Genomic DNA, 25,486 nt, shown 5'->3' with positions numbered 1-25,486 from the left:
ATAGTAGAACAGCCTCGAGGATAGGTAAATTGAAGAGCCTCACGTCTTTTTATTCCACAAACCAACATATCTGTTGAATTAATCATAAAACCTCTCCCAACAACGGGCAATTAGACACCAATGGTTAATTACTCAACTTCGTTAATGATGTCACAACCGCCCAGGTGTGCTCTATCAGTACTATGGGGCCTATCCAATTCCCTTCCACCAGTCTGATTGGTTTCCACCTGTGCTTTAGTCACCGGCGTAGAATTCCCCATTCGTAACATATTGAACACTGTTCAATGTTCCCGGGTGCACAGAAATACACTTTTATGCACATTTGACCCATTGGAAACTTCTTTCTCATCAATTCCTCCAGAGGAGACTGCAAGTGTTTTGACCGCGTTTCAACAGGAGTATCAGTAGAGTAGAACCTCTCTATCAAGGATACCCTTGGAATTGATACTGCTGTCCTTTGAGAGGTGAAATTGAATGAAAACAACCAATTTAGGTCATAATCTGGTACTTTTACATACACTGTAGGAGAACATCAAGGCCTTTCCAATTCTTTTGATTCATCATCACATCACCGAAGGTTTTTCAGTGAGTTTAGTGAAAACCAAGCCTAATTCCTGATGTTACACCAGTAGGCTTTTCTTCCTGCAATCTCATGATAGAATTGAGCTGAAGAGATAGCAGGTACCCTACTATGATTGACATGCTACTAGCTACATATCAGACAAGGCATATGCAGAAAATGCTAAGAAGTACCAAAGGTGATTAAAAGATATTTGTCAGAAATGTGCTATGTAGCTAATTAGAGAGTCTGTTGTATGTTCTTGTCAGCAGCTTGTCAATTCGGAGATGGAATCGACAAGGGATACACTGGAACAACTGGTTAATATACCTTGTAATGCTCATAATGGACTCAGCTGAAATTATTTCAGGATGATCCATGAATTCTTGAAAACAGTGCAAACAAATCATGAAATTAACTAACTATTTCAGGCACAAAGAAATTGGGATAATAAACCAGATTAGCAAGTTGGCAAAATGGTCACTGGAGTAAAATCAAATTCGGCTCCACCCATCCAGGTGTCCGTAAAAATACCATTCCCCTTGAATATATTCCCCCACACCAGGCCAAATGATTGTGTTTAGCTATCAAACAGCTGGCTATCCACCTGGGGCAAGTTGTCCTGAAGAATGCCCCCAGGTTACTTGGAGATTCAGTAAGGAGTATAAGGTTGTCCAGCAGGGCTGAGCTAAATGGCCTGCCATCACTTGAGGCAAGCAGTTGATCCACGTATAACACACCTGTTAGAAAGGAAATGATTCACACAACTACCTCTGCCAAGAACATCTCTGGTCAGATACAATGGTCATGATAACCAAAGAGTTTAGATGAGCTATGGATATGTACCTCAATTTGTTATTACTTTATGCACTGGGTTAACCTTGGGGGTACTCCATAGCTGATAGCTATGCTGGCAACATTAAACCACAACTTCAAAACAAACTCCAAACACAAGAAGCAAGCTCCTTCCACACTCACTCAGTCTATGTCGATGTCATAAAAGGGTACTGGCCATCACAGAACCCAGGTCTCCATTTCAGGAGAAAAACAATCCTCTCTCTCGAGAAGGGCAATTGCCCATGTTCATTCCTGCTTCAGCCACTAAGCTTCAGACAGGGCAATCCTCATCAAGAGGTAATGAAATGGCCAGGGCCATTGTGCTCACCTCATGTGGAGGAAAGATGGATAAAGAGCATGGTATTGTGTCATGTAGTGTTAGGTTTGATGTAGGTCCAAGCAATTACAATTTCCCCAAAATGGCCAATTTACAGTACATTCGACCTCTGTGACCTTGAAAAGTAGGTCAAATCAAAGAAGACCCGGGTGACACATTGAATGGTTGTTAGAATTAGATGTACCTATGATATAAAATTAGTGCCAATCGGGCAAGTCATTACTAGGAATAATGGGTTTTTTGAAGAATTTAGGATTTGGCCCCCTCCCTGGAGGCCAAACGGCAAATCAGATCGCACCAAACTTCGGTACCTGAGATCACCTGACCAAGGGGTACATGTGTACTTAATTTGTGATCAATAGTCATTGCAGTTAAGAAACGTGCCATAGTTACGGCCTGACGGCGAATTTACGCCATTTGACCTCTGTGACCTTGACAAGAAGGTGAAATTAAAAACCTGTGTGACATATACTGTATGGTGGTTAGATGTACCCATGATATCAAATTGGTGGCAATCGGGCAAGAAGTTAAGGAATAATCCCATTTTTAAGGTTTTTGGACTTTGCCCCCTGGTGGTCAAGTGGTGAATCATATTGGACCAAACTTCGGTCCCTGAGATCACCTGACTAAGGGGTAAATGTGTACCAAATTTGGTATCAATAGTCATTGCAGTTTAGAAACGTGCCATCGTTACATCCTAACGACCAATTTACACCATTTGACCTCTGTGACCTTGAAAAGGAGGTCAAATCAAAAACCCGGACGATATATGATGCACCTTTGCTAGAAGTACCTACCATATTTTTTTCAAAATTTCCCGACTACTATTAAGGGAGATATTGCATATTTTCACTTTTAACGTTTGGCCCCCTGGTGGCCAAACCATGAAACGAATCGGACCGAAACTTGGTCTCCAAGGTGTCATTACATAAGGGTACATGTGTACCAAGTTTCAACTCAATAGCTCTAACAGTTACGAAACGTGCCCTGCTAACGGACGACGGACGACGACGGACGACGACGACGACGACGACGACGACGACGACGGACGACGGACGCCACGGTATGGGATAAGCTCACCTCTGCTAAGAGGTGAGCTAAAAATGCTTGGGGGGGGCAGGATTATAAAGAAATGGTAGTAGTCACTGGATAATGCAAGTCACCCCATCCAAGCTTCAGGACACCTTCAAAACCTGGGTTTCGGGTAAAAACGGGTTAAAGGCAGCCAACCTGTCACAGACTATTGACACCCTTATCAGTATCTCACCAGTATCTCAAATATTTATACCCAATATATACCATTCTGTCTCGGGTGGCAAAGCCAATAAACAGGATCATATGGGCCACCAAGTCGACCACCCAGTGATGATGGCTGGACCCTTAAGGTAAGTCTGTATGTTGTAAGCGTTCATGCCAAACATTCAACAAATATAACATTAATGAGAACCTGAGGGTAGATTGCCTTAGGCAGACTGCCTAGGCAGACATCCCCACTTCTGATGCATCAGGCTGATTCCATTTGAACCTGAAGGTGGAGCTGTATTCGGTGGAGCTGTCAGTTCAGCCAAATCCTCGACCAAAGTGTCTTCAACTTGGAGCAACTTCATTGAAACAGAGATAGATCAGGTGTCCTCTCACCATTCCAACCACCTAGACAAACTGAGCAACTTCATTGACTTAGTAGAGACCAGATTTCACCTAACCATTCCAACCACCCTCCACAACTGATTGATCTTGAGTTTGTAAGATAAAGAAGCAGGGAGACATTGAACACGTTGAAGTGAGGCATCCATCAAGGCTTGATGATACAAACTGCATGCGCATGGGGCTAGAGTCAGGTGGATGGGGGATCGATAGATGCCTTTTGCAATGCTTGCTGTGAAGAATGGAAACAGTTTCTCACCTCTACACCTACTCATGAGTGTCTTGGCTTTCCCTTCCCCCAAAAGTAATGAGGTAACAGGTACAAAATTCTTGGAGTCAAGGTGATCCACCAGGGGATCCACCTGCACAAGGAGAAGGGAGATGACCAGCTCATTTAGGGTGCGAGAAATGTGACTTCTCCTTGCATGACTGATGTTCGGCGCATCACTTTTTCAAAATCTAACCCAGCAGTTTATGTTATGTTAAACTATTACTAGTGCAACAATATCCAGTAGTCAATAACTGTACCCTGAAATATGAACTAGACAACCAATTTTAACACCTAGTGTTTGTTTGTAATTAAAAGGCCTGATAATGAACTTTTTCGCCATGCTAATTAGACGCCTCCCATGAGTTGTTGGTGATACTAGCATGCGTGAGGCCATTAGCACTCGAGCTAATTAGTGAAAAGAACCTGGCCAGGTGGGAAAGAACATTGTGTTAGATGGGATTCATGACCAAAGCTGAAGCTTTATAGTTCTTCTTTTATTGCTCAGTTTTTCACTGCCAGTTTTTCAGGAAAAGGTAGATGGGATGTTTCAACACATGGCTTTGTAAAACAAGGAAACAAAGTTGCACAAAATGGTATACTGCAGCGCTAATGACTCATCCACATAACCTTAGATATTGTATTCAAACCTTATAGATGAAGGGCTGGAAGGCAAATGACCAAGTCTTATATGTTTGATGCTTTGGCCTTACACTTGCAGCCTTTTTGGTCAAATCATTTACTACCGAAAACCCTGGCTGGTAAACAGCTTGCTTTTAGTACGTCAAACAGGCAGTCTTTTGAGGTTACTGCCAATAACAAAGCATGAACAAGCTTCTTTACGAAAACCACCAGATTCTCCCAACAGTACCATGTCTCCAACGTTCAAAACATAACAATGAAAGATTAGAAATTACAAATCAGACCCCTGCTTAGAACCAATTGGTTTCTTTTCGAAAGAAGCTATCTGATAGGAGGACAAAGTAATGGCCTGGCATTAGTGACCAGTCTCCATTTGCTAACTCAAGCTGTGAGGGAAATTGTTTCTTTGGGAGAAAAGGAGGGCACATGCCCAATCATCATCATCATGCTAAGCTTGTCTGTAAACAGAAAGGACACAGACTTTATTGAGCTGTCATCAACAAGACGTATGCAACCATGGCAGGTCCAGCAGGGCTTTCATGTAAACCTTTGAAAGTATATGGAATGCATGTAGGTCCTTTCATTTCATAGCACCAGTGACTCTAAAATACTTTTTACAAAATTAACAGAAATTTCACAGCTAATATTTTTGTTACACTTACATCAAGTCAAACATGCCAAAGTAAGAAAAGCCATTTTGTGGGAAAATTTAGCGTGTGACTTATGAAAATTTTTAATCATTAATATTGGAATCAAATGACGAGGTTCACCATTACTGACTTCCTGCCTTCTAGCAATGCACTATGGGCCACTTCCTCCAAAAGGCAAGCGTACACTTGAAAATATGGGAAGTTGTTTAAACGGCAATAGAAATTTCGTCAGTTTCCATTATTTTAATGTTGGTGCTCACTCGCAAAAATATGTGAAATTTGCTGGGGAAGTGCATACTAAACACCAATATTGCTGAAATGCCTCAAGGCTAACTTGGGAGGGAATTTTGCTGGGACTTTGATTGAAATGAACTGAAGGAGCACATGTAGATTTTAAGGCATAGATCAGTTGAAGCCTGCATGGTGCTTCTCTGCTTCTGCACCAGGTTTCACGCTCAGAGAAGATATTCCAGCTGAATATGACAACGAAAGTCCCTGTGACGTCGAGTGGAATTCAACCATTCCACCAGACATATCACAAGCAATGTTGTTCTGTTGACTTTCCTGACTCTATCCAAGTTCGACCAAAGGATGACAGAGCTTAGGGTTCTGAATATAAGTACATCTTAACACTTTCTAGTTTGTTCCATGACAGACTCAAAATACTATGATAACATTTTTTCAAATCTGTGTATTGTTATGTCTCTTGATAGTGTGTAGATGCTATGATGCTGGTTTTGGCGCGTCTGTTTCACATAGGACTATCAGACGTAATGTCGGCCATTTGTACATGCGCCCTTCAACCCCGCTGAATAGCATCTTCAGAGTATTCAAATTAACTGTGTACTTTTCTATATAGCCAACCAGACGAGCTGGCTTCATGTACTTCTTCCCTATACAGAATCTAAATAGATGCCCAGCAATTGAGACTGCCCCGACGTAATATGTAGCACATCTTGAATATTATTGCATAGCACACTTGAAACAGTTGCATCCGAGCCGAGAGTCTGAAGAAATTGATAATAAAAATCAATGCATTTTAATAAGGCATATGATGTACAACTGACATGTCCGATATAGCACCCCATGTGTGAAGGCAGGACAAGTATTTATTCAAACGTTTTTATCTCAAACTACACTTTTTTAAAGATGCATCAATCATATGTTAGGAAACTGTATGCCAATTGTCTGAAAGCCACCAGATGGAACAATTCATTCAGCTTAAGACTGATAACAAGAGCAATGCACTATTTGCCTCAAATGAATCAAAAATCCAGGTAAGATCTTGACTAAGAATCTCTCAAGAAACTTGTAACAATATGTACATGCACATATACAGTAGAACCTGCCTTAGCCAACACCTCTCTATTCAGGACAACCTCTTTAATCAGAACACCAATTTTGATCCCAAATTGATTGTTTCCCTTCAATTTGACGTCTCTATATTGAGGACAGCACTTACCAGTCCCAAGGGTGTCTGTAATAGAGATGTTCTACTGTACATGAAACTGAAGATCTTAACTAAGACGCTTATCTGAATTTTCGACCTTGGTACATGTAGCTATTTACTACTTTTATGAGTGTTGTAACTACTTCTCATGAAATGGACTATAGTCAAAATATGACAGTCGCAAACTGTCACTAAGAATCTCTCAAGAAACTTGTAACAATATGTACATGCACATATACAGTAGAACCTGCCTTAGCCGACACCTCTCTATTCAGGACAATCTCTTTAATCAGAACACCAATTTTGATCCCAAATTGATTTTTTCCCTTCAATTTGACGTCTCTCTATTGAGGACAGCACTTACCAGTCCCAAGGGTGTCTGTAATAGAGATGTTCTACTGTACATGAAACTGAAGATCTTAACTAAGACGCTTATCTGAATTTTCGACCTTGGTACATGTAGCTATTTACTACTTTTATGTGTGTTGTACATACTTCTCATGAAATGGACTATAGTCAAAGTTTCACAATATGACAGTCGCAAACTGTCATTTAGTCTATTACCGAGCAAGCAGTAGTCGCAATACTGTCATTTAGTCTATTACCGAGCAAGCAACAGTCACAATACTGTCATTTAGTCTATTACCGAGCAAGCAGCAGTCGCAATACTGTCATTTAGTCTATGACCGAGCAAGCAGCAGACACAAACTGTCATTTAGTCTATTACCGAGCAAGCAGCAGTCGCAAACTGTCATTTAGTCTATTACCGAGCAAGCAGCAGTCGCAAACTGTCATTTAGTCTATTACCGAGCAAGCAGCAGTCGCAAACTGTCATTTAGTCTATTACCAAGCAAGCAGCAGTCGCAATACTGTCATTTAGTCTATTACCAAGCAAGCAGCAGTCGCAAACTGTCATTTAGTCTATTACCAAGCAAGCAGCAGTTGCAAACTGTCATTTAGTCTATTACCGAGCAAGCAGCAGACACAAACTGTCATTTAGTCTATTACCGAGCAAGCAGCAGTCACAAACTGTCATTTAGTCTATTACCGAGCAAGCAGCAGGCGCCAGAGGATTGCCCACAATCATTTCAATGCACCAGACTGGTAATATTGAACAGCAACCAACACCGCTGATGCAATATTGCCAACTTTCAATGTTTACTTTTCAAAACTGAGCAAACTACTTTTTCTTTGATTGCTTATATGACAGTGTAGCCAGTTTGGGGACGTTGGGGATTTTTTTTCCCTTCCTAATAATAATCCTGATGTTGTAATGATGAAATGGCTAATTTCCTATCATACAATGCTATAGGCTATTCACAAGGTCCCCGAAGTTTGTGGCCAAATTGAGTTTTGAGAGATCAGTCATGCCCGTTATTTTCGAATCTTGATGTTGCACATGATCTTCCGTCTTCCAGATGTAGAAAGAAGCACACTGATGGTCGAGAGAAACTTCCTCAACGAAAGTACTTGTAATGGCTTATCTTTCTTCTCGCAAACTTTGGTCATCCGTTCCAGGGATTTGTAACAATAACCCCTTGACAAATGTGGTCAACCTCTCACCAATCTTATCTCGTTGGACCAGTTGACCACCTCTTTGCAATTGGCAAAAAATTCAAAAAATCCCCAGCTTATTCTCATACTGTCCAAAAAATCCCAGACATCCTGAATGTTGCAAAATGTCCAGAACTAAAGTAAGATGAAGGAGTGATTTCCCAAAAGGCGTTTTATTGTTAACTTGAGTGAAAGTCATTATGAAGTACAGAGAAGTCATCTATTGTCATGGCTGTGGGCTCAAAAGGTGCAGACATTAGTTGATGCCCAGGCTACATTCTTTATCACAAACTGACAAGACTTCCATATTTTTTGCACTTTGGAGAGGCACAACAGCCTTTTCTTGCTTCACAGGAAAAACAACCCAGGCTGCATGGTGATGTATACGCCTTGGAAAATAACATCTCCATCTCTCTAGAGAGAACGCCAGAGAGGAAGAAGAAGGCGACCTTATTTAACAAATACATCATGATTGGAATCGCCAAAAGGTTGCCACGGCGCGTAAGGCCGCGATATGATCTCTTTTTTTATCACAGAACTCGTATCTTGAAACTTTTATCTCCAACATGGCCATTTATCTTTTCATCCAAGAAAAAAATTTGAAAAATATCCCGAAATTCTCAACCGGCGGAGAGAGAGTGGTAATACACCAAACTACTGGACAATTTGTTTTTCTCGCCATAATTGACCAAAGCTTGTCATCCCGGGAGAAAAGCTTGATGGACGAGTTGCGCTGTAATCCAATTAAATGTTTATACAAAACAATAATTATGCATATTTCATGATTGTTTTTATGGCCGATAAACATGTCTATGTAAAATTGAATAGAATATGACACGTGCGGTCTGCGTCATATAAGGCCGGCGAAATTATGGGCTGATGTGATTAAATTTGTACTAGACTGTAATTTGTTTCCATGTGGTCTTTATGATGTACCAATTATGATTGTATGATGTACCCAGCTTGCCTCAAAACTTATGAAGTCAGATGGATGATTCTGACAGGTTGCGTATGTTTCCTCCTACAGCACTGGTTTCCACCTACATGACCGGCAATACAAATTGCAATGGCAGATCAAATGATACTCTTTAATTCTTAGACTTCTCAATCTCTATTCAGAAAATGCTATATTAAGTCAATTTCTCGTTAGTCATGTAATAAGAAACAAACTAATTACATGTCCATTTACATGTTTTACTTCAAAGCCATTTCTTCACTTACATGTATGTCAACTGTTATGCAAGCAAAAACATTCATGAAATATGCATAATTATTGTTTTGTATAAACCTTAATTATTTGTAAATGCGATTTATGTGAAATTGACACAAGTATAATTTTTGATGATGATAATTATATCAAACAATATTCGAGAGACAGCAATCATACTCACCTGTCAACAATATCAAGAAAAGACTTTGTAAAGATTTAGCCATGGCGTTCGTTGCACATCCTTCCCCGGTCATATTTTTAAATATTCTGGGTCAGCATGGCAGAATCCAGCCACACCCATTATCCATTTCGAAATATTCACAAAGTGTGTCAGTCAAGATGAGAAGAGTGACATATGTCGAAAGAAAAAAACAGCCTCGAGAAGCCACTGAGTTTATTTTACTCCCAAGTATGAAAACATTGAGCATGACCAAGGAAATAGTTTTTCTGTGGGGATTGGTGCACTGGGACAGGACAACCTGGCCCAAATATTAACTGTTGACTGTTTGCAAAGTATTTAGGAATCTAGCTTATTTCAGTTTTGAAGGTTGTATAGTACTGTAAACCGGCAGTCCCAATCATATCAATGCCAGACAGCGGCTGGCCGGTGGAATCTCATCTAGGAATCATCCTTTAAATGAAAGCCTAACTGACCAACAAGTAATTAAAACGTTTAATCAATCTAACATGTTTAAATTATTTACCACATCCTAAACCAAATCACAACAAAACATTACAAACACTTGTTCATATACTCAAAAAAATCTATTAATCACCAAAAAATATGACAAATTAGATGAATAAGACGAAATAGTTGTCACCAGAGGCTCATGAAGCTATTCACTACATCCTTCTCCAGAAATAACCTGAAGTGATATTCCCACCAATGCAAATTGAAAATCACTACTTATTGATAACACTGCTTTCGACAGTTGACACTTGGAAAAACAGAACGTTATTCCTGCCGAATAGAAGTGGTTGTTCTCTGATCGTGGTCTGGGATGAAATGAGAAATTTCAGACGAGGAGTGGGGCTTCACTTGGGTCTCTTGTGAATGATGCTGAACACGCAATTTAGTGGCCGTTACATTTATTACTGTCATTTGAGAGCAGTTAATTGAATCTGATGGAAATGTTGAAGGATTCTTATCTCGTTGGGGAGGGTGAGTATGGAAGATGGATTGGCCGACTGTAATTGTTTCACGAAAATGTGAAGACATTCTTGCACATATCATACAGAGGTTTTCTTCTTTACTTCTTAAAGAAATGAACGATTCTTAGCGTTTGATTTTCTTTGATGGCTATACTACAGAACCATGCCTATGTCTCGTGTTAACCCAGCTGTCTGCTCTAGTTCCTTCCTTGATCTCCTGAGCTTTTCCTCACAAAGCACTGTTCGGCCGGGTGGCCAGTCTCTCGTTATCTCAGAGTGGGCAGTTCCGGCATCTGTACAGATGTTAGAACAAAATGAAAAAGATAACAACAGATGATCAAATTCTCCTCAAGAGCGAAAAAGATCTAGTGATTAAAGCAACACTGCCAAAAGATAAAATTTGTGTCTAGTCTTCTCCCATGATGCTATTTTGGTTCAGTTGGCCACATGTGTTTTCGCTGATTGAGTTCTGTAGGGTTAACAATACTTGGCAGGTTTGTACTTGAGAAATTTCACAAGCAAACCGGAGCTAGAGCCAATTTGTATCGAAGCAATTCAAATTAGTGAAGTTATGTTTTCCACCTTCACGGTTTCTTATGTAGAAATGATAACAGCATACCTAAAATGAGTTTCGCTACAAGCAGACCAAAAATGTATACACATTTATGTGGGGAACTACTTTCAAAGGTACAGGCGTATACATACAACTTGAAATGACTTTCAAAACAGTTGAGTAAGGTACGATATGTATGATGAAAGCCGGCTCAATCAGTCTGGGAAAAAAACATGTTATGTTTTCAGCAAGGAAAATGAAGTACTTTTTATTACCTTCTATTGCACTCCAATACCAGAAAGTTTAGGCAAATAGATCATCGGTGCTGTTAGCAGTGAAATAAATGAAGTAGGCATTTCTGATTTAACAGATTTTCCCTGGATTTTCATGATTGTGTCACTAAAAGGGTCAATACCAGTTGCATCCCACCACCTAGGGACACAGACATCACTACACACTATATATGTACATATATTTCCACCGATGTGTAAATTCTTTCACTCGCGCCAATAATTACGCCAACCAACCGCAGGGTGTTCTCGTTGATGAACCACGATTTGATAACGTTTTCCATTTGTACGAATCTTTGATGTTTGATGAGTAATTATGAGATCTTGGTGCCTCATTCATGTGGGGGTGCGAATCGTAGATGGTCTAGCACCTCCGAGGAATGCCTGAAGACGTTTTTTAATGCTCATTTGTTAAAGGAGTGTAATAACCTTCAAAACGTAATGAGGTTATTTTACCCTATCACTGTAATATAGGTGTAAAGGGCTCTACCTTTGGCTGTAATATAGGTGAAAAGGGCTCACCCATTTGCATTGATATAGGTGTAAAGGGATCACCCTTTTGCTGTAATATTTGTGTGGCTTAGGCCTTGCGGATTCAGTTTCAGATTTTTTTAAGAAGTTTGTCGAGATCCATGTTGTTTCCTTCTGGAGTAATCTTCCAACAAAATGGTAGCTGATCTCTTGGGCCTCTATCAACACTGGAAATCCCTACTCTGTTACTTTTTTTCGGAAAATGACAATGAAATGTTTCAAATGTTTTAAATTTGATAAAACGTGATATGGCAGGTGTACAACACTTCTAGCATTCTCGTTTCGGGGCAAGTCATTAACGTCAACTGAAATAACAAGCAGTGCATTAGCACTGCAACATTTTCTTTCTTCTGTGTCAAAGTCAAATTTCATAGAATTTGTATCTTATCTTTTACATCACAAACATTTACCCAGAGCCAACAAGCTTGTCTACAAGCTATTATATCATACTTGGAAAATAGGCTCATTAATTCTTAATTGGCTCTAATTAGATCATCTTCAAGGAGGGTACTTTATGCTACTATTAGAACTATTTATTGATTTTTCTACACACTCAAGATTTTTTCTTTGAAATTTCTTTCATATTCTTTTTGAAAAGATCATTAAATGAGAAGTACTCTTGTATGTTAATACACTGTACTTCTAAAAGAAGTCTTGAAACTTTCACGCCCTGCAACCTTGATGCTTTCACCCACACTGTGGCTTATTCGTCCCAACAGCAGTGTGTGACTGATATCACACATTCAGTAATCTCTTTCCATTCTTTAATTGAGATTTTGGACATTCCGTAATCCGCCTTACAAGATAGAATTCAAAACCCGACAAACGTCAAGGAACAAGTCTGATGAAAAACCTCTTGCGTGCTCATTTTTTTGTATTACTGACGGGCTTGATTCATTGCAGGCCCCACAGCAATCAGACAAGACAGAATTCAAAACCTTACTCATGCCAAGGAAAAAACTCTTCCTAGAAACTGGTCTGAAGAAACTATGTGTAACAATTTGTATTCTCCTGCCTTCATTCAGCAATTCATGACCCACTGCTTCTACAAATATCAAGCCGGTGGTTGAATAACCTTCCTCTGTTCAACATCGAAAAAATCATTGACACCCATTATACCTCTTTGTGAAAAAGTATGCCTTCAAAAGTAAGGACAATTTCTTCACTCTGTTAGAATGGAACAAAAAATCTATCGGTATTTGGAGCTCTTAGAAAAAATCATCGGAAGATTTGAAGGGAGAAAGCAACAGAGTGTGAAGAACTGACACTCATGTTTGTTTCAGTTGAGTTGCTTAATGCACCAGTACATCAATGCATTGATTCCTATGGTGTTGAATGAGCATTTCATGTCAACATAGCGTGGTCCTTCACCCTTATTCGATCTCATTAGCAGTAGGTTGGAAATCACGAACGCAGCCAAAGCTAGAACTTGATTGTTCTCGATGCGAGAGATCAAAGGGCGACAATTTCACAATATTAGGTATGTTTGAATGGGAGATAAAGCCAATTCAATCTAATACGTTGTCTTCGACACAAAATTGCAGAGTCTGGTTTGGTATAGTATGAAGCAGAAAAAAATACCACAACATACCAATTTGACAGCCGTCTTTGTCAGATACAACTCAGTGCCAAGACCTTCGAAATAGCACTAAACTTATTTAGCCTGGCCTCCACTCAGAATCTGACCTTCGAAATAGAACCACATTATTTCAACCAGGCCAGCAGCTAGCTGGTCTGAGGGAGAGCCAAAGGATCTTGAGCGGGAAACAATTTTTTGGGGGGTTTTATGATGTTCATCAACACCCCAATGGAAACGGATGATCGGACATGTATATACCTTAGAAGATAAAGAGGCAAAACAAGCCAACCTTCAAGAAAAGGTGTTGCAACGAAAGCAACATGAACCAATTTGCACTTTATCTTGCAAATACATGGCTCAGATCAGGTAAATCAATTGGTGGTGGAATTTCATTTCCATCTGAATATGATTTGTTTGGTATTTGGCCTGAGGTGTGAAACCATGCGGAAGGCTTTCTGTTGTTAACATTGGTAATGCATCTGTTAACTGCTTTCTGTTTTGAGATATCCGGCACAAGTCTATCTTTTTCTCAATAACTTCCTCCCAACACCACTTTTCTCAAATCTGCAGACCATTTCTGATGGTGACCTATGGTAATAAGCTGACAAGCTCTCTGCTGGAACATACAGCAGAAAAAAACTGTGTGGGCATGTTTCAAGGGGACTGAGGTCAACAAGGTAACACAATATGAAAAGGACTCCAATTTAACTCCAGCAGAGAAAGCAAACACAGCCAACTTAAGTATGTTTAGGAGAGGCCAAGAAGGTGCAAGAAAATACAATATTTGCCAAGTGACATCTTGAACTTGAACCAAACACTTGCTGTGTGACCAGACAATCCAAACCTGACCTACCCCAAAGAGAAACACGAGAGATCATTTACGTCCAATTTTCATCATTTCTATCTTGACATAGCTAAAATCAAGAATGGTGTCTTGTTCCATGTCAAATATTCTCCTTGTTTCAAGGATTTCTAGGGAGCAGAACAAAGGAAAGGAAAATATGTCTAGAGATTGGAGAAGGCTTTGGAATCTACTGCTCTCAGAGCGCTAGTCGCACTTCCCCGTCTTCTAAGCAAAGGTTACAAGGAGCTTCTATCTTTGCCAATACTGAAAGGAGCTGAATTGGAACAGCAGTTGTGGGTGTCATTTGCATGTTTCACACTGCTCCTCTCGCCTGCTAAATCGGCCTTAAATGGACTGAACAGACATGACTGGAGAACGACGCCAAGTGATAGTGACAAAACCTTTTTTGAACAACCAGGTCCTGGCCTATTGTACTTATTTTCTTCCCGGTTTGAATCTTTGTAACCGATGCTACACCTTGGAGCCAATGCCAACGAAAAAAGAACAACACTTCCAGGGTTCTTACACTTAAAACAAGGCATCTAACTGTGTATTCACCTGCTGCCCCAAGGGGACACTGGTGAAATATCAGCCAGCTCCAACAAGAACACATCGTGCCTACAACAGATATCTGAAAGTAACAACGCCCAATAATAGAAGAGGTAACAAAGAATAACCTGACATGAAATAGGATCCGAGATACTTGAAGATACTAGCAGGATCAAACAATAACGGGAATTGATTGAGTTGTTTTTCAGTCACCTGGAGGCCTTCAGACATTTTCCTGACAATAGGAACATTGTTGCGATATTTCACCTGTGAAAACATTCTTGGCTTGTTACAGTCCTGTATTATGAGGATGGTGTTCATGATATAGTATAAAGAATACAACACAAATATACACTCAAGAATACTGTAAAACCTCATTTTTGACTTACCGGTAGGTAGCACCAGAATATAAACCAAGGAAGTCAAAATAAGACAAGTTTCCATGGTTACCGATAAATACTATCTCAGCTGACTCCGCCTTCCAAAGTTTCCTAACTTCAAATCTGTTCTGGCCATAAAATGTTCATAAGACATATAATCCACAACTTATTGTTAGTCCTCAACGAATCAGTCCCGGCATTGAAAGCAGACCTGAAAAGAGAAAGGGTAAAACTAATAAACATTTGTAATACATTTGCTTGCGACAATTTCAAACGGAAGGATAACGGCAATACTTAACCCTCAGGTGAAAAAAAATTTGATATCTCAGTTGATCCCCACTTTTGAACAGAGAAAATATTCTGACACAGAAAAAAATTGTAACACAAATTCATGTGTTTTTTCTTCATTCAATAACTTCATCTTAGAAACTTCCAAAAAAGTGTCCCAAACATTGGGTCAATTTCAATCGGTAGCCACTTCCGTATATAATCACAAGGGCGTAGATGAAAAGTTAAAGGAAACCTGTCACAAAAAGCTTATAATAAGAGAGAGTTTTGAACGGCCCGGTAAGCACTCAATCACAGATCTGAGCAGTCTCGAGGCCACAAGAACAATACTTGACTTGACTTTTAATTGCATGAATACATGTAGCAGCATTTTTTAGTATGTATCGTATGGACCAATCTAAAACTGACCATCAACCCAGATCTGGTCTGGCGTCAAACATTTCGCAGTATGTGTCACAATACATTTCACTCACAGCCCTGGTCTTGTACCTGCATCATAGCAGAAGTTCTTTAACAAAAGCTGTTTTCTAAATCCTTGTCAAAATAAAAGTCACACTATATCAAGAAACAACGGAAAAGATAATCTTCCCTTAACAAAGTATATATCATTAGAAAGCGGACGCTAGCGAAAACATAATGTGACGTGCCCGGGGAACAAAGAGGCACTAATCTCAATTCGATAAATCTCCGTCGTCAACAAAGTGAACGCATCATCGTTATTTCCGACAATCGATATGACCTCCATTTAGCCCTCATTGTCATACGAGAGACGTTTTCATGAATGCTCCACCTTCTGGCAAGAGCGCAAGGTTCTGAGCAAGAGTCGACTTCCTTATTGTCCAAAAAGGAATGTATAAGTGTCCTGTCTCATGTGACAAAGTCAGTGGAATCTGATGAAGGAAGTCGATACTAGTATGCTTATGTATAATGTATGCAGGAAGGCCAATACAACTAGATTTTAAGGCAACTGATCTTAAGAACCATGTAGTTTTCTTGAAAAGAATCACACAGTCTAATTTTGTTGCCTGAGCAACATTTTTATGTGTTTTAAGGGGAAAAGAAACATGAAGCAAGCAACTATGTGTCAAATGGGATGTGCTCCCCTTTCACCCATCTATCGATAACAGCACATTTTAAAATACGTCTTCTAAAGGTGCAACAAGCATTTATAGCGATATTTTCTTTCATAGGAACGATATCGGATATAGTTTTGTTGCCTGCTTTGTCTGTAGTGGATTATACGGCATTGTTATGACAGCGTTCTGATATAAATAATGTGCAAAATGTGTTTGACCCGATGAAACTGTACGGCGGGCTTAGATTAGGGTGCAAGCAACGTCAGGACCACACATCACAAACCCTGGACCCAAAAGTGAGATTTAGGTTAAACAAACAGGTGGAGAAGTTGAACGGTTTCTTCAAAGTTAATCAAGGCTCTAATGAGTGGGTGATTGACTCGTTAGTCTCAATGATTGGTTTCAGGTCTCTCCCTAACATAGCTGTAGCAATCAAGACCCAAAATTTGTTTAATAGGTCGGCCAATTCACAAGGATTAACAAAATTAAGATGCTGCGAAAATCAGTTAAATAGAATTTGAAAGCGTGACTCTCACTCATAGACTTGATATTTCTTGCTGTATTGTTCAGTTTAACAACGGACTTGTGAGTTACTGGGCTAATGGTGGAAGTGGAAGAGGAAGAAAGCTCTAAAGGTCTTCTAGGGTCTTGCAAGATCGGCAGGGGACGAATGGAGGTTGATTTTATGATTATAATATGAGGCATTGGTCTCTCTAACCAAAAATCCCTAAACCACAAAAAAACTAATCACACAAAAAGCATGATGTGAAATTTGCCGTTGATTTATTTTTATGCTTAACTTTCGGAAACTCAATATATTGACGCCACTTCCGCGTTCACACTCCTTCTAGTCAATTATGTATACGGCACCCAGTCCCATTTTCAACTGCCGCATATTTATCATTTATTAAAGTGTTTTAGTCGAGATACCAACAGCACAGCTAGTGTACATGAACATTTTTGTTCAATGAAGAGCTTTTTACATACTCGACTTTGCAGAATGGGCAGGGAATATGCTATAAAGTTACACTCAATTGACAGTTTTTTTACGCTTTCCAATTTGGGTACAATACAATCATTCGCCCACAAGAAGCATGATGAAACCATCAAACCTCTGCTGCATGAAAATGAGAGGGCCTGGGGCCTGGCGGTCAGCTGAAATTTTTGTCCAAACTGAGCTATAATACTTTTTTCTAGAATTCATGTGGCTATTCAGCTGAATCCATGAAAGAAAATGCCCGTGAAAATTTTTACAGTTTATAGCAGCAGTCAAATCAGCAGAGCTAATTAGTGACAACAGTTCATCAAATACTCATGAATAGTTTGCACTCAAATGACACGCTGTAAAAATCTGAATTGTAAAAAATCCAAAAGGTAAAAGTCATAACAGAAAAAAAACCAACAGTAAAAATCCCAAATTTTAGCATTTTTTACCAATTTTAACAAAAATTTAACAAAAATGTATTTCTTAAAAAAACTAATTTTTAAACTAATTTAACCAATATTCCTTCAATTTTTCCCCAAAAAAATTTTGTTGAAAAAATCAGCCTGTGAATATTATAGATAGCTGATGACTAGTTGGTGAGCGTACTCTTCATTATATTAGCAATAAGACTGGCGTCTGTTCCATAATATGTAGCCTCTACCATCTCCGAATCAGTTGTGTTCATCTTTGTCGCAACGGTTTGCAGATTGTCGCCGTCTAGGAACATTATGATGACAGTTTCAGATTCGTTATTGAATTTTGCGATGATTATCAATATAGAGTGTTTGCAGAGAGCTAAAATATAGCTCAGTTTAACCATTTAAGAATGGACTGCAGTTTAATTTGGGGAAATTTCTGGATTCCTCCAATAATAAAAATCGCCCAAATATTGTCTGAAGAGCCAATAATAAGCCAAATAAGAGCCGATGTGCTCTCGACTCAATGTTTGAATTCAATGGAACAGACATCTAGGGTTGTATTCAAGCTGCATTCCAAACTGCAAGTTTCCTGTTGTCACGACATGACCACGGCCGATGGACTACAGCAATACAGCACACTAGCATATTTAAGCTAACAACACTTGACGAAGGCAATTTCGCTGGAGATGTCGTCACACACATTCATTAGTGAGATGCAAGTATGTAGCTCTCATACGATAATGGTTTAACGTTTTCCAGGCTTCTGAAGTTTCTCAAGCTTTTTGATTATGGGGCAGCGGTAGCGCAGTGGAAGAGAGTCGGCCTCATGATCAGGAGGTCGTGGGTTCGACTCCCGGCCGAGTCACTGCTTGGTTCCCCTACTGGTCGAGTTCAAGTGAGCACCTTCTGGTTGCTCCTTGAAACCCCTGATTGATTTCTGTGGAGACCGGGGTAATAATATGATATCCCAAAGCGCTTTGAGCGAGAACTATAGTGTCACGGAATTGCGCTATATAAAAGACTCATTATTATTATTATTATTATTAATGATCTCAGTTTCTCAAGATATGTGATGACGATACCCTGTCCGTTCGATTTAAATATGGATTGCTAGGTTGTCTAAAACACCAGCCGCGCAAGACCCATCCACTTACATGTATATCAGGGTAAGATAGCATCTTACTTTTTGTATCTGTGTGGTTGGAGTTTTCAAAATCCTCAAATAATGACAGCTCAACTTTTTTATTTGAGAAGGCTGAAAAGTACTCTACCCAATGTTGGTCAAAACATGTATTATTTTGCAATATCACACAACTTCTATAGGGTGCTTTGTCAATATCACAGTTACTCACGCAGCCCTACAAATTTTCCTCATTAGATGACTACCCCCAGAGGGTTCATTTGAGAATGCCAAGAAAGCCATTAAATGATTTAGGGAAAACATCTATTATTTTGTCACAATCGCCCCACTACGCCACAAAAATCCTATTACGGCAAGTTTGAGAGTCCCCAGCAAGAGTCACAAGTTCTCAAAGTTTGGCAATAAACCCATCTGGCATGTCTAGCCCCAAAACTTTCTCATCATAATCCGTACAGATTTTCAATAAAACGTAAGCGCTACAACTGCTGTTAGGTTAATTGCTTTTATCATGTTTATATGCAATTTCTGACGTCTGAAGCCTCGAGCGCAGCACTTAACCAGGGAGTTGATTTTAGGAGAAATTAAGTGCGGAAATGTGCAAGTACCATACATACAAGGAAGTAGACGTTTTGGAAACCAACTTTTACGAATTTTCATTAATTTAGTTTATAGCCTGGGTGTCTGTATCAGAGCAGACCATGAGTCCTGTATTTCGAAAAATACACAACTGAATCATGAAAGTACAGCCGCATGAATTTGACCGCATAATTTTAAACTCCGTAATAGAATATTTAAACTAATTTAATTTCATCATGATTTGTCAATAGTCTTGGTTCCACTACAGGGTTTAGATCCGTTTCTATCGCATCCGCATCAGGTCCGAACTTAGCTTAGTCCGGACTAACGAATGTGGTGCAGTTCGACTACAGGATTGGTAAGTTAACAGGTACGGCTACAGGCGGCCCCACTCTATGCGCGTTAGGTGTTGTTTTGACAGAACCAACACTTCCGCTCATGCGCAATACGTTCACATTGACACGCCACCTGTAGCCGTACTTAGTAACTTGATCTTAATCCGGACTAATGCGGTTCCATTACAGGTAATTTCTGCTTTAGATCCGGGTCTATTCTAAGTTCGGCTTAAATCCGCTTGTCCTATCCGCACTTAATAAGACCGCTCTTAGTGAGAGCCGGACTTGTTTAGTCCGGACTAGCTGTAATGGAGTCACAACTAATTCGGATGTAGTCCGCACTTTCCTGTAGTGGAACCGCAACTTATAAAGTTTCTTCCCTTCAAAAAAGAAGATTAATCCTCGCATTTACCCATCCTTGCATTAACCCACCATGCAATGTTTATTTAGCAAAAAAGGTGGCATCCAATGTAATTTGAAACATACTTTGCCCATGCAATGTTTATTGCACGATTAATTTGCAGCAAAGAGCGGTGAAATCACTCCGATGCAATGTTTATTAAAGCTAAAATATCGCATAATTTGCACCGCTCCACTGGCCGGTGGATTTTTGAAGAAACCGACAACTGAGGCATAAATTGGAAGGATTGGATTTTCCAAGAGGTACTTGACTGGAAATGTTCCGCGCTTGCATTAATAGGAATCATATGCTACAAGAATTAAAAAAAATGTTTGTACAGACTTTATTTCATGTGGAAAGCATTACTTGTATGTATCTACATGAACTACTAAGATGTATGCAACCCCTTGCATAAGTTTTCCATTTTTAGCTCACCTCTTAGCAGAGGTGAGCTTATCCCATACCGTGGCGTCCGTCGTCCGTCGTCGTCGTCGTCGTCGTCGTCGTCGTCGTCGTCGTCGTCGTCGTCGTCCGTCGTCCGTTAGCAGGGCACGTTTCGTAACTGTTAGAGCTATTGAGTTGAAACTTGGTACACATGTACCCTTATGTAATGACACCTTGGAGACTAAGTTTCGGTCCGATTCGTTTCATGGTTTGGCCACCAGGGGGCCAAACGTTAAAAGTGAAAATGTGCAATATCTCCCTTAATAGTAGTCGGGAAATTTTGAAAAAAATATGGTAGGTACTTCTAGCAAAGGTGCATCATATATCCTCCGGGTTTTTGATTTGACCTCCTTTTCAAGGTCACAGAGGTCAAATGGTGTAAATTGGCCGTTAGGATGTAACGATGGCACGTTTCTAAACTGCAATGACTATTGATACCAAATTTGGTACACATTTACCCCTTAGTCAGGTGATCTCAGGGACCGAAGTTTGGTCCAATATGATTCACCACTTGACCACCAGGGGGCAAAATCCAAAAACCTTAAAAATGTGATTATTCCTTAACTTCTTGCCCGATTGCCACCAATTTGATATCATGGGTACATCTAACCACCATACAGTATATGTCACACAGGTTTTCAATTTGACCTTCTTGTCAAGGTCACAGAGGTCAAATGACGTAAATTCGCCGTCAGGCCGTAACTATGGCACGTTTCTTAACTGCAATGACTATTGATCACAAATTAAGTACACATGTACCCCTTGGTCAGGTGATCTCAGGTACCGAAGTTTGGTGCGATCTGATTTGCCGTTTGGCCTCCAGGGAGGGGGCCAAATCCTAAATTCATCAAAATGCCATTATTCCTAGTAATGACTTGCCCGATTGGCACCAATTTTATATCATAGGTACATCTAATTCTAACAACCATTCAATGTGTCACCCGGGTCTTCTTTGATTTGACCTACTTTTCAAGGTCACAGAGGTCGAATGTACTGTAAATTGGCCATTTTGGGGAAATTGTAATTGCTTGGACCTACATCAAACCTAACACTACATGACACAATACCATGCTCTTTATCCATCTTTCCTCCACATGAGGTGAGCACAATGGCCCTGGCCATTTCATTCAGTATGTTTTGCAAATTGAGTCGCTATGTATGTAGTTGCATAACTTCAGGTTTGCAGAAACTTGTGAATCATTTATTTTGACAGATGCAGTAAGGAAAACACTTAGAAACTCTACATTATTCTGCATGAAGAAACAAATATGTTAGCTTTGGACCATTCATGTCCTTTAAAGGTGTACACCGTTTATAATTACTGGTTGTCCAGGAAAATAGGAATGCAACCACACAATTCCATAGTGCAATTATTATGCCGACAGATGGTTGAAACTTGGTACTCATGTCTCTGAACACTACTGTCTTCTGTCTACACAGCGGCAATGCTAAAAGTTAAATTTAGTACATATTTACAAATATTACAAATTTCAAATATTCAACGGACTGCGTGGGCCTTTAACATGTTTAACATGCGTCAGATACACGTCAAGTAAGGCTGGGCAAACTCTATCGGATTCAGTTTTTCCTCTGAATTCTGATATCAGTCTATATTAGCTTCTGAAGTGCGCCCCCATTCACTCCCCAGGAAATATCGACATTGGTGAATTTGCAAGTTAGTGGGTATCACATATTTTGTTTGCATAGCCAGATACTTGTCCTGTTGAGCTGTGTACCCATCATTAGTTAAATATGCATGGAGTACTGGACAGAGGGGGAAGGCAGTTTTGTTTATTAGCTGATCAAGGGGCAGTGGCACAGTAAGGATATTGCTGGTGCACATGAATGCCTTACTTAACAATATACCCATCTTAAGTTAAAATGTCTGGACAATGGAGGGAGTCGGTTTTTAAAATTATACCATCTGTTTGCGGTGGATACACCTTAAAATTACACTTTCGATTGAATATCATTGAGTAGCATCTTCTACGCAAGAACTTAACATGTCCTTGATGCACTCTTTTTATAGCTATTCCAGAAATCCACATCACCTCAATTGAACCAAGGAACAATTTGCACTTGTCAAGTTTAGCCCACTGCACATTTCCCATTAAAAATCCTTCCGGATGTTCTCATCTTTCATAAAAACAACTTTTCCCTGTAGTGTACTGTTAATGTAACGATGCATCTATACCTAAATGATGACGCTTTCTCTGGAAGGGTTTCATTTTCACCTCATTTCACACTGCAGGGTAGATCAGTATGGTTGCACACATGAAGGTACAGAAATTTGCACTTTCAAGCCCAGTGCACATTCCCCATTAGAACGACATTCGTTTTTTTCTTCTTTACTGGCAGCAATGGAAATACTTAAAGTTATCAATATAAGACTGGTTCTGAATAATTCAAATTCAATTCAAATGAGGTATTAAGGACATGGTTGGTCAATGCCATTTGGCAAATTCAATTTGTAGAGACAATTGGCGATATGAACAAAGACTAGCAAATACTCGGTGCACACAGGTAGGTTTGGATGGCCCCTTAAAAGATGAACAAGAAATGAACATGACAACGACAAAGATAAACTGTCTTCTTTAGAAACTCACACTGTTATATTTTCTCTTGACAGATGTTCTTTTAGCATTCAGGACAAAACCAAAGCTCAAAACTACACCACAGACAGCACAAATGCATATTACATACAGAGGACCCCTCTTAATGTTTACACTGGCAAGAAATGATACAGATAGTACGGTTCCAGCCTACCAAATGTTTGAAACTTGCTCTGTTCGAGTGACTCTCGAAAGGCAGCCAAAGTAGTGAAGGCGTTTCAGAGAACGGATGTTACATTATTAATACGCACTTATGGATTTTTAAAAGATCAATAATGTTCTGTGCGTGGTGTTTTGTGACTTTGTTATTCTTTAATTTGTTTGTTTGTTAGAATGGTGACGGAAAATGGATTCAAAATATACTGAAGACTAGGTAAGAGTAGAGTTACTAAACCAGAGACGAGTCTCTGCAAATTTCACGTGAAAAACTTTCAGACAAATGTGGCCTGAAAGTGCACTCTATCACACTCATTAAAGTTATGCCCATCCTACACAAAGGACTAAGTACTAAAATATTGGTGAGAGAGAGAAAATTGATTAACTTTCAAATCTCAAACAAACAATTAAAATGTAATCAATCTTTTCGTACCAAAATCCGTTGATGTAGGATTGACTTTCAAGAATGGGAGCTCCTTATCTACCATCAGTGTACGGTCTATCGTATCTTTTTTATGATGGAAAGTTCACTTTCGGTACAAAAACATTGCATTTAATGCAAAAATGTAATTGCATTTATTGCAAGCTAAAAAATCCTAAGTGCTAAGCATTTCCTGTCTTAACCATTAAAAGGTATGGTTGTCAACTACTTAATCTGTTAATGTCCACACTTGTCAACATTCATGAAAGTAATATCAACACTATGAAAAACACAGCATTCATGATGAGTTTTTTTGAGCAGATACAATTTTATGCAGTGGAGATTTCTTCTATGTGTTTTTCTATTTCCTCAAGAATAGCATGTATAAGTCTTAAACGAAACTCACATCAGCTCATCTGTAGTTAAAAGTTTGAATTCTCCTCCGTTTCGAACCTGGTCCCTATTGCATCAGTACACTAGCCGAGTTGCCCACTGGGCTTCTCAAACTGAAGTCTGAAACTTCCGCAATCTCAAGTACTTTCAACCGCCACATTATACAGACTACCTGCTCCAGCAAATCGCAATCTTTGAGTCATAAAATATTTCTATATCGGCAATTGGCGTCTGATTACCATATGCTCGATCTAACAGTGATGGGAAAGCTTAATGCAGCAGAAAATAAACGGCAGACACCATTTGTGGCGGGACGCGGAGGAAGAAAATGAAACCAGTCACCAAATAGATTGGTATACAGCTATTTCGCAAATATTTCTCTATTTTATTTCATATTTATATATTTTTAATGAGATCGGCCGCAAGAAATTAAAGAAGAATTTTCTGGAGGGAGGAAAAACTTCTTTTCTCCCTCTTGAGATAAAAATCTGCAAGAAGTTCATCTTTTTTAGTAACATCTGTTTTCTGGTAACATTCAATTAAGGCTCTGGTCCCTGGGCCTTCATGGTACTCCCAGAAGCATAATCAGTCGATGCCACTACTGCACAAAGCTAAAGAAGAAATAAAGAAGAACTTCAAGGGTGAATTGTCCTCTAGGATCAATGAATGACTAAGACAAACTCGAAAACTAAAGGAAAACGTCCTCGGTATCAGGCAATCTTAAGAAATTTCAAATTAAGTTGAATTAACAGTTGGGAAACAAAACAGGTGACTGGGATTGATTATCGATTGTTTGTGGTCGATTTGAGACAATGACTCAAGATTACGAGACTTGTTTCCAGAAGTAATGGAGGATTTTCTCAGTCATGTCAGTGCTAAGAGGAATCTATTCAGCAGCCAAGCAATAGTCAATTGAGACGGGTGGCACAGTTAAACTAGTTTTGAGTATTCTGACCTTGGCTATAGCAACCTCAAGGCCATCTTGTTTTGACTTGTGACTTATGCCTGGTGCTAACATCACTTTGCTGTACACAAGATTAAGGTAATTTGAGGAGGCTAAACACCAGGCTTTGTTACTTGTCATCAGAAATCTGCATGAAAAACACCTTCAATGCAGTCTGGGGGAAAGTAGTCCCTCCCCTTCATGCCAAATGGTAGCAAAACCCACTAAGGGGTGAAAATCAACCATTGGGGAACACAATCGCACAGTG

At 39.5% G+C, this 25,486-nt stretch overlaps 1 protein-coding gene across 17 annotated transcripts in view; it reads right to left on the bottom strand.

The window, feature by feature from the left end:
- The window catches only part of LOC135502200 (nephrin-like), a 194,692-nt gene that overhangs the window by 27,345 nt on the left and 141,861 nt on the right, over positions 1 to 25,486 (bottom strand). For 16 of the 17 annotated variants that reach the window (XR_010449744.1, XR_010449745.1, XM_064794850.1 and 13 more), the window contains one exon: positions 15,039 to 15,240. Coding sequence is in view for 15 of the 17 variants with exons in the window: in XM_064794850.1 (XP_064650920.1) it covers positions 15,039 to 15,093 (55 nt within the window). In the remaining 2 variants the exon portion in view is untranslated. Of the gene's footprint in view, positions 1 to 9,332; positions 9,400 to 15,038; positions 15,241 to 25,486 lie in introns of those variants that run through there. The other variant, XM_064794845.1, reaches the window with a different exon arrangement.

The sequence above is a fragment of the Lineus longissimus genome, chromosome 18 (assembly GCF_910592395.1).
Source record: "Lineus longissimus chromosome 18, tnLinLong1.2, whole genome shotgun sequence".
NCBI classification, from domain to species: domain Eukaryota; kingdom Metazoa; phylum Nemertea; class Pilidiophora; order Heteronemertea; family Lineidae; genus Lineus; species Lineus longissimus.
Note: the sequence above shows the minus strand (reverse complement) of the source record. Positions and strands in the feature narration are given on the sequence as shown.